The sequence below is a fragment of the Lampetra planeri genome, chromosome 2 (genome assembly GCF_965212315.1).
Source record: "Lampetra planeri chromosome 2, kcLamPlan1.2.h2, whole genome shotgun sequence".
NCBI classification, from domain to species: Eukaryota; Metazoa; Chordata; class Hyperoartia; order Petromyzontiformes; family Petromyzontidae; genus Lampetra; species Lampetra planeri.
This window is the reverse complement of record NC_136108.1, coordinates 36614018-36624291: the sequence shown is the minus strand read 5'-3', so window position 1 is coordinate 36624291 and position 10274 is coordinate 36614018. Positions and strand designations below refer to the sequence as shown.

The window sequence follows — 10274 nt, the reverse complement described above, 5'->3', positions numbered from 1 at the left end:
ACAAAGTGTAGAGGATGTGACGTCACGCGTGTTATGCAACGCGCGCCGGAGCGAGCTGCCGTGCCGCGCTCAGTGGGCAGCGCGGTTGTACCGCACTTCTATTTACGTCTATGCTCCCGGCCTTGGCCAGAGCACATGGCAGCCTGGGGAAGACCCTCATCCAGCAGTGGATCGAGAAAAAAATGGCGCTGTGCGTGCAAAAGGTGATTAGCAAATAACAATGATGTCATTGATTTGTCCCTGGAAAGACTCAGTCCCAAGACTCCTGTTTAGGAGGATTCTGCAGTCACGGTGGATAATTTGTGTGGGAAGCCGGAATAGGCAAAGAAAGCCCACCACATATTAGGGGCTAACAACAACTACGGCGGCTACACACGGCTTCACCAAATCCACTTGCTATTTTATTTTATAACCACGCAATACAAGCAGATTTCTGAGTTTCACGGATCTCTGTGTGGTCCACCAACCATTGTCCCTAAAGCTCAGGGCCACACGCGTACGCCACAGCGCCTGCTCAAGAGGTATAATAATGTCCTGTAAGGGCCATACTTTCTCTTTGGATATTTCGGTAAAGTCACGTAGAAACAAAATAAATTAAGTAATAGAATACGACGTTTCGATTGCAACACAAGCAACCGTCATCAGGTAGAACTAAATTTGAGAGAGACAAAACACAGACACGGAGACACAGACAGACACACAAGCAGAGAGACAACACAGAGACACGCACAACAGAGACACAGACAGACACACAAGCAGAGACACACAGAGAGACACAACAGAGACACACAGACAGACATACAAGCAGAGAAAGACAACTCAAACTACCTATTCATCTCTCTCAAAAATTCACCAGGCTCGCATAGGTCCATTCGCTCTTTCTCTCCCGGTCGTTTCGGGGTGAATTTCCACGCAACTCTCTAAAATGTACCAGTCTTGTTGGGTCTTTCATTGACACGCTAATTTCTCTGCTCCAGCAGCTGCTCCAGCAGACCCACCTCTCTCTCTCTGCCCTCCTCTCTCTATTTAAGGCCTCGACACAGAGGCATTGGGTCTCTGTGTCTGTTGTGTGCCTCTCTCCGCTTGTGTGTCTGTCTGTGTCTCCGTGTCTGTTTTGTCTCTCTCTCAAATTTAGTTCCACCTGATGACGGTTGCTTGTGTTGCAATCTAAACGTCGTATTATATTATTTAAAAATTTTCTACGTGACTTTACCGAAAGAACCAAAGAGTAATTCCTGCAGTCACGAAAGCTTCAAATCAATTTTGGGCCATACTTTCCTTTGAAGTGTTGACTGCCAACGCATGATCACATCACGTTTTATATACAGTGCCACGCCGCTGGAAGGGATGATGGACGATGGTCGGAGTGGCATCCGAGGAATGGAACGCTTTCGAGAACAGGCCACCGAGGAGTTGGAGCACTTGAAATCAGTTCGTGTGCAGGTGTGGAGTGTTAACTACATCGCAGCAGCGTCCTGATGGCGCCGGCTTGGGGAGGCCTTCCATCAGATCATGACCGGTGTTGAGTTGATGTGGGTCAGCAGCCGGAACGTCTTGCTTGATGGCAACGAATTCTTTAGAATTCATATTCTTGGTTCTTTCGGTAAAGTCACGTTACTTTCTAGATTTTAAGTTTTCGTGACTGCAAGGATCCATACTCTTTGGTTACTTTACCGAAAGAACCAATAATATGAATTCCTGCAGTCACGAAAATTGTAAGTCTTCTAAAGGAATTCGCTGCGAGGACTAAAGAAGCTCCGGCGCGTTGAAGCGAAACCCGGAGCGAAGAACCGGTTTTAACTGCTATTTTTTACAGAGCGAAAACCAAAAACTGAAATGAACCTTTTTTTCTGCTCCAGACTGCAATCCCCCTAAAAAGATGCGGTTTTCGGTTCAATGTAGAAGTATTGCACATTGGCGTTTGGATGGTAAAACGTTAAAACAAACACACACAAAGATACAGGACTAGATGGCGTGGGGGGAGGGTCCGAGGGTGGGGGTTTCCTGGATGAGAAATGTACTGCCCCGACTATGACGGTGACAATTGCCGATATCAACCGCGATAGCTGTGGGAATCAACGTCCCACGCACTCGAATTTTGAGTCAATGTCCCACGCACTCGAATCTTGAGTCAATGTCCCACGCACTCAAACCTTCAATGTCCCATGCACTCGAATCTTGAGTCAATGTCCCATGCACTCGAACCTTGAGTCAATGTACCACGCATTCAAACCTTGAGTAATGTCCCACGCACTCGAACCTTGAGTCAATGTCCCACGCACTCGAATCTTCAGCTTGCAGACATTGCCTTGAATTGGCTCGATTAGCCTCTTTGGCGAGCAGCGTTCAATTAATTTATGAGTTCGATAGCTGACCATGACATACGACACCCGTGGCAAAGGGTGTCTGAAGCCGACCTGGGCCTAGTCCACTCATCCTTAAATATGAACCTAGCATGGTGTGTAAGCATCACCACTGGGGTGACAAAGTCAAATCAGGGTGATTCAACATAACACCCACCTCCTTGTCCTTAATAGGTGTTCGCTGAAACAATTGCTTTTAGTTTCGTTTGTTTTCCTTCCCCCACACTTCGGATTAGCACGGTTAGCTACGTACGGTGCGATAGAAGTTTAACGTACATACAGCAGTAGATATAGCTCCACGGGGATGTATATTTTGTGTGTAGACGTAGCGCCGTCTTGTTCATTCACGCATTGACACGCTTCCAAATACAAATCAGTTCTATTCCTGGCGATGACATTTATCCGATCAGTGGGTAAGTAGTGTCTGGGCCTCTCCTAGGTCAACTGAACCTTGAATGAGAGGCAGGTGAATTAACGATAGAAACCAGCACTTGGGAGACAAAGGCGGCTAGGCGTGGTTCGACCTCCTCTGTAACCCCCCCCCCTTCCACTCACAACCTTTGAGCGCCCTCAATGTGTTGCTGCTAACGAGGTTATTACATCATAGTCGCGTGTAAACGTGAGCGAATAAAACTCCTGGAACGCAAATTTCCCCACATCACAACACTAAACATTCGCATACATCAAACACTACAGCGCAAAACACATGTATTTAATTTTGCGTGCTACGACACTGCCATCGAGTGAGTCTATCGACGAATTATTATAAATCAGCGTTCTAACGCACCGAATTTGCCCGCTGAGGTGACCTACCGTTCCAATCGGATATACGCCCGTCCGTACAGTCTCCCTAGACTGTATATGGGTCAACCTAAGAGGTGTTAGAGGATTGTGCGAGGCAAGAGCCATGGCAGCTGTGAGATTCAGCGCTGCTCCCAGCACCACGGTACTGCTGCTGCTGACGGATGAGTTGCACCAGCGGTACTGACAGCAGGCTACCGCAGTGATGGTTGCTGTGTTGTGAATGTGTTCGAGTACCGTGTCAGTCGGTCTGGCATTAGATGCGTTGTCGTGTCATCGCAGTTATCGATATCGTCACGACTGTGTTCTATTCCTCGCTCGTGTATTCATTGTATAATCGGACGGAGAGGTGGCAGAACGGTTAGCGCACTACGCTATGAAACAGGCGATCGGAGTTCGACTATTTGCCACGGCTGGCATCAGTGGCGATTGATATCTGAAAGGGTTCTGGGTCTCGCTCCCCCGTCCCTCTTCACGAAGCTGCTCCACTGACCATCGCGGTGATGTAGGGACAAACAACCCCCACGACCATCACGGCCGTGGGGAGGCCTTCGTCCACCAGGGGGTTGATAGAGGGCTGTGAACTTTACAACCATCATCATCTACAATAAGCATGGCTTCATGTCAGCCGGTTCGCATCCGGCACACCACATCCAGTAGACGATGCGCTATGGCTGTGGCTACTTTTCCAGTCTCCCAGCGCCCCTGGAAATATTGAATGAGAAATGAAACCCTGCACACAATCCGTCTGTCATTCTGATCGTCTACCCAAGCAGTTCTTCGCCATCATCACCCGTCCGTTGTGCTGCTGCTGCTTGTGGCTGTGTTGCAGACCATTTTGCTCAAACTTGTCACGTGTCTCTTCATCTTCTACTCGGCCTTCTACACCGTGTCCAGCCTATGCCTCGGAGTCTTCAGGTAAATCCTCTCATCCACACACGCGCACAAAGACACCCCGTCTAGTCTTAATAGACTGTTGGGGCAAGTGCTGTTAGCGAGCACCTATGAAGGCTGGAACGACACACGAGGTTGTGGGTGGCCAGCACCACGCCCGGCCGCCTTTGTCTCCCGAGTGGCGATGTGTACACATCGCACCAGATACTAATTTCAGGCTGAGTCAACCCAGGGGAGGTGCAGGACCGATTCACCAGTGTTCGCTGTGAGCGTGCTAACAGTTGCGCTGCCGCTCCCCACACGTGCGCACACACACGTGCGCACACACACACGTGCGCACACACACACGCGTCCCACCGTTATTACGAATAAATGATCTCACTAAAGGTTGTAATATCACTGTTGTTTTTCATCCTTGATCACACGCTTACTAAGTTGCTTGAAAAACACATGCTCACTCCTAATGTCCTCTCACCTGGTTATGAAAATGTCATGAATGAATGAGCTCATAGAAGAGACGGTGTCAGCGGGCCGTGACCTCGTTATAAATAAAGGACGTGAATGAACGAATTAATGAGTAAAAGAGACAGTTATTGTCAATGAGCTGTCATCTGATAATGGATATAGTTCATGAATTAGTTCATGTCTCTTACACGATACGACCATCGAGGTTTGATGTACACTGGTTTTGACCGGGTGTGATATTCACTTTATAAATTCATACTGTGTAATGTTCCGTTCGGAGTGAATTTCCAGGTGAAATAGTTTACTAAACAAATGTTGTGTCCACTTTTATCGTATCCCTGATCGTCCACCTTGCAGGATGGATAAGTTTGATGGTCTCATGCCCTTCGATTTCAACGAGCCTCCTTCGCTAAAGCCCTCCTACATAGGTGAGACTCCCAGTTCAGACGCTTGAGATGTCACACTGATGAGGAGTGTTTGTGTGTACGGTTAATGCCCCTCGTGTTTTATGTATCTAGGAAAATAGCACCGACTCTCAATACTTTTTACTGGTAGGAACCTCCAGGTTACACCAGCCCACAGGGGATTATTGTGTCCGTCCGTCGTGCATCCAAAAATGGGAAGGGTGGGGCTGGGTGGAGAGGGGAGGGTGGGGAGCGGCTGGGTGGGGAGGGTGGGGCTGGGTGGGGGGTGGGAGGGGTGGGGAGAGGCTGGTCATCCCGTGGTGCCCTTATAAAATTCCACGTTTAACCTACTCAAGCCGGCTTGTGCCCGCCCTCAAAGTCGGGCATATTTGCGGAATACACCACGCCGCCGTTGACCCTGGCCATTGACCGAGCAACCCAACGTTCCTACCAGCTCCCTCCGCAGGAATGTGTTTCATATCGCTCATTCATTAGGATGTTTGGTCAGTGCCATGAATGAGTGTTGGCTTCATGTGGGAGGAACCTGGAGGACCCAGACAAAACGCATTCATATCAGGGGGTGACGACACCCCAAGCTCCAAACAGATAGATTCAACAATGCATTGCTGTATGAGCATTTCTAGGCCACCTTGCAATCCAAGCCTACAACACCTGGTACCCCCAGGTAACCTCTCATCCAAGTACTTACTAGGCTCAACCCTGACGAAATCCGACGGAAGTGATTGCATTTAACAAAATGTGTTAACGCGATGTTGGCCAGTAATGCATAAGGTAGACTCAAAAGCCGATGGGGTAACGTGGCCAGGACTGCCTTCTGCCATCTTTGTCGACCCGGCTCTGCTGTTCACCCTGCACTAATTAATATGTGAGGTTGAGTTCCTCTAGGAGAGTTCTTCACCGTTTTGCGAATGTGTGCTTGCGTCAGCCATCCTCATCTCCACGGAGGTGACCTTCCTGCTGAGTGGACTCCTCTTTGCCATCGTCGTGCGGGGCTGGCTCTGGGACTACGCCGTCTCCGTGACTGTCGTCCACATCATCACCACCTGCATCGGTGAGTGGAGCACTGGGAGCACCACCACCATCATCCACCTCATCAGCGACATCCACATCGCCACCATCACCACCACCACAAATCACTATCTCAAACATATAATCACAACCATAATCACCATCATACACATCATCACCACTATCATCCACGTCATTTACATCATCAACACCATCCACATCATCACCATCATCCACATCATCACCACCACCAACAAGCATCCACATGATCTGCATCACCACCAACATCGGCATCACCACCACCTCTGTGTGTGAGGGTATCGCTGCGAGCACCACAGAGGAGGAGACGCGACCGGGATCTGGAGAAGCTCCGCAGTGCAGTGGGGAGACTGGGCGAGGAGATGTCGTGCAGAAGGAGACAACCAGACGCATCCCGAAGTCGAACACTTTGCCAAATCCTCACGCCGTGTGGGTCATGGGGGTTATTTGACCATCACCACGCTGGTGTTTGCGGATTCGTGCTGGTGGGCAGCACGCACTTGGCAGTCTGGGCGAGAAGCTTGCAGCAATGGGTTGCGCTGCACTGCCCTCTGCTGCCCACCGCACAGCCCTGCTGCTTTATACACCGTGGGTGTACAGTCGCCAAAGGCTACGGTACTTGCTTCCTTAAGATTCCAAGGTAAATGCATGGTTATTAGTAGAAGCATGAGAGTAGGACGACAACAGCGACATCCAGCAGTGGAGAGAACAGGGATCCGAGAAGTGACGACCGCGTCACGGGGGAAACGGAAACACCGGACAAGCGTGAACCAACTCTCACACAGAAACAGCATTGTCCTGCAACACAAGTTGGCACAGAAAAAAATACCTTTAAACAGTTCAAAGTCATTAAGTAAAAAAAACGTTCAACAAGTTTAGGAAAAGAGGATTTCTACCCCTTCTTTGTTTAGGGCTATGGCCACATTTGCGACTTATTTTTTCCCCAGTAATGAAGCTGAAACTTGCCAGACAGCTCAGGACGCACAACTTAGTAGATGTGCGTGAATGTTATTTGTATGGAATAATGCAATATATCACATAATACTGTACATCACGCACAATCAACAGATATTCCATGTATTGTGAGAAATTGTCCCGCGTGTCCCATAGCTGCACCAGTGCATACTCACTTCGCCACGACAACAACGACCAAACCTCCCTGAACGCACCGATCTCGTCACATTTCAGAAGCTAAGCAGGTTTGAGTCTGGTTAGTACTGAGGTGGGAATCCTACGTGTTCTAGGCCTTGGCTGCGAGGAGACCATGAGATGGCAGCACATCAATTAATTCTAAAATCTGCCTGTGCAGAGCGTTGAGTGTTAATTACACCCTCGTATGTATATCCGGTTTCCTCCCACACTTAGCCACACACTCGTTCATGGAATTGGCCACACATTTTCATGTCGGACTGGAGACTCGGTGAGGCTTCCCTTGATGAAGGGCATCGTTATCGATTATTCTAGATCAAGATCGTGGCCAAAGCCGTTGATGCCGCCCAAACTGGACGTCTGTGAAAAAGAGCTTCATAGCTCATCGGGTTCCTCTTGCTGCAGTCTAAATACAGATTCTGATGCCACCGCAGCTGCTGCTGGTGGCTGCTGCTGCTGCTGGTGGTGGCTGCTGCTGCTGGTGGCTGCAGCTGCTGCTAGTGGCTGTTGCTGCTGGTGGCTGCTGCTGCTGGTGGTTGCTGCTGCTGCTAATGGCTGCTGCTGCTGGTGGCTGCTGCTGCTGCTGGCTGCAGCTGCTGGTGGCTGCTGCTGCTGGTGGCTGCTGCTGCTGCTGGTGGCTGCTACTGGTGGCTGCTGGTGGCTGCTGCTGCTGGTGGCTGCAGCTGCTGGTGGCTGCTGCTGCTGGTGGCTGTTGCTGCTGCTGCTAGTGGCTGTTGCTGCTGGTGGCTGCTGCTGGTGGCTGCAGCTGCTGCTGCTGGTGGCTGCAGCTGCTGCTGCTGGTGGCTGCAGCTGCTGCTGCTGGTGGCTGCTGCTGCTGCTGCTGGTGGCTGCTGCTGCTGCTGCTGGTGGCTGCTGCGCAGTCGACACGCAGAGACCTCCACCGACTGCCCGGACAGCCTCCTACCGTCTGCCCTTAAGTTTCCTCCTTGGCCCCCGAACAGTTTGAACGAAGTTTTGATGAGCGGGGCTATTATTGTTCCTAATAAAACATAAATGTATCCCACACCTTCCCTTTCTATGTCTCATTCATTGCAGTCTCGCTCAGTTTCCCGCTGGTCTGGCACTGGTGGGCGGCGATTGGTGAGTACAGTGGAATCATTTCCGGCGTCTTGAGATGCGGTGACACGTTTACATGTCACCGCCGTGTAACATCGAGTGCATTGACACTATTATTGTTTGTACTCCTGTATCTCAGTCATTGTGAATCTGACGGCCGTTACATTGGCACTTCCGGTGTCGTTATTATCGAGGGAGTAAACATTTGAGTGATTCTGCGTTGGTGATGATGCACAAGCACAACCACGACAAACTCCACACGCTCGTCCACGATGCTGTGTGGCCATACAAGGGGAAACTACGGTGATGTGGTGGAGTTAGGGCAACGATATCAAATTGTGTAGGAGCCTTCACCAGCAGATGGCGCTAGAACCACGTGCCGCTGCTTCTGTCCATGTGGATATCTGTGACTTGAATGACAGATGTGGATACGAGACCTCCACAACATTTGAATTTCATTAATTCGTGCATTCATGTTATCGTGCACCAATACCAACGCAGCATCACCAAATAATGTCCACCTTCCCAAGTGTAGTTTGCTCTTTGATTTCGCCTTACTTAGTTGTTGTACAGTACTTGTTTTTATCTCATTGCTTGTCATTTTAGTGACCCAGGCCACTATTGTGAATGATACTCTCCTGGTCTCCTGAGCACTCACCTAGTTAAACAAAATAAACTTGAAGTATCCTGCTGTGGTTTTGATCACTGACTAGTGTGTGGTTGTGGTCACGTGAACACAATGAGAGGACCGAAAGTAAAAATCGGAGCAATACTTGGTACTGGTGGGTGTGGGGTGTGGGGGCGGAGCACGTGTGCCAACTAAACTCCAACCAGATAACCCTCAGCCCTAACAGACTAGCCTCAACTATTTATATTTTTACCAGGTAAAGCCCACTGAGCTACATAGCTCTTTTTCAGAAGCGGTCTTACCACAAATGATAGCTCATCAAAAGTGGTTTATCACATGGGAATTTATAGCAGTCAAATACTCTAAACGCATATTATCTAAATATGGAGGGAAAACTGGAGAACCCGGAGAAAATTCCTCGCGACCACCGGGAGAACATACAAACCCCAAATATACAGGCCTCAGGGTCAGGATCGAACCCATGACCTCCTGCATACCAGGCGAGGGAGTTAACATCTCGCCACCGCGGTACCCCATTTAGCCCCGAGCGCCATCCCTATCCCTGGCACTATTCCTAACACGAGACTCATCTCTCGGGCTCCACTCCCCCGTGCACTGCTGGCACACGTGGCCAGCACGCGGTCGTAGCGCCCTCCATCCACGTCTAGGCTCGAGGGTGTATCTCGACTAACCACAGCATGAGCAGCTGGTTGGGTTCTAGGTCGACAAGGGGATCCGTTTGCAGCCACTGCCAGGTGTCGTGTCGCGTCGTTCGGTAGCAACATAGGCTGGGGGCAGCGTGAGGTGCCGTTCCGACGGGCGTATGTCTGACAACGTCCGAACAGCATTGCATCTGGAAAGCCTGCGTCTTGTCCGAGTGGGCCTTCAGTATCCTCCATGTGTCGGGCTCGTTCAACAAAACTGAGCCACCGCAGGTGTTTGTGCTGTATATGCGCAGTGGTGTTGCTAGGCCCAGCCGACTCTGTTTCCAGACACGAGCGAGCGGTGCTTCAGCCAGTCCCCTCCTGCACGCTGTGCGCACTCTCCACTGCTGGTGCTCAGAGCACTGCTGTGATCATGACCGCCACTGTGCGGATCCTCACTGGTGAGATGCCGATACTCATGGTGAGATGTCAGTGATGTTTGTGACATGAGATTCCGGTGCAGGTAGGGTGAGATGATGGTGCTGATGGAGAGATGCTGGTGGTGTGAGATGATGGTCCTGGTGGTGTGAGCTGATGGTGATGGTGGTGAGTGCCTCCTGCTCTTTGTGAGTTGAGATGCCGTCAGGTGTCCCCTCACACAGGTGCGTCTGGTTGTGCCATAGGCTGCGGCCTGGTGCTCATGGCCACGTCGGGGCAGCTGATGGCGCTGATCGTGTGCCGAGAGCTGCCCGCCATCCCCATCATCGAGGACAGGGTGTGA

General features: G+C 50.5%; 1 protein-coding gene across 1 annotated transcript; it reads left to right on the top strand.

Moving 5' to 3' along the window:
* Positions 1-3270: 3270 nt before the first annotated feature.
* TMEM244 (transmembrane protein 244) lies at positions 3271-10274 on the top strand. Its single transcript, XM_078603474.1, has 5 exons — positions 3271-3309; positions 3997-4082; positions 4881-4951; positions 5874-5999; positions 10177-10274. The coding sequence occupies exons 1-5, from the start codon at positions 3271-3273 to the stop codon at positions 10272-10274; spliced, it is 420 nt and encodes a 139-aa protein (XP_078459600.1).

Coding starts and splice junctions, on each gene's coding strand:
- TMEM244 (XM_078603474.1), top strand. CDS start 3,271: ATGGCAGCTGTGAGATTCAGCGCTGCTCCCAGCACCACG. Junction 4,083..4,880: donor CTATGCCTCGGAGTCTTCAG/GTAAATCCTCTC, acceptor TCCACCTTGCAG/GATGGATAAGTTTGATGGTC. Junction 6,000..10,176: donor CATCATCACCACCTGCATCG/GTGAGTGGAGCA, acceptor GTTGTGCCATAG/GCTGCGGCCTGGTGCTCATG.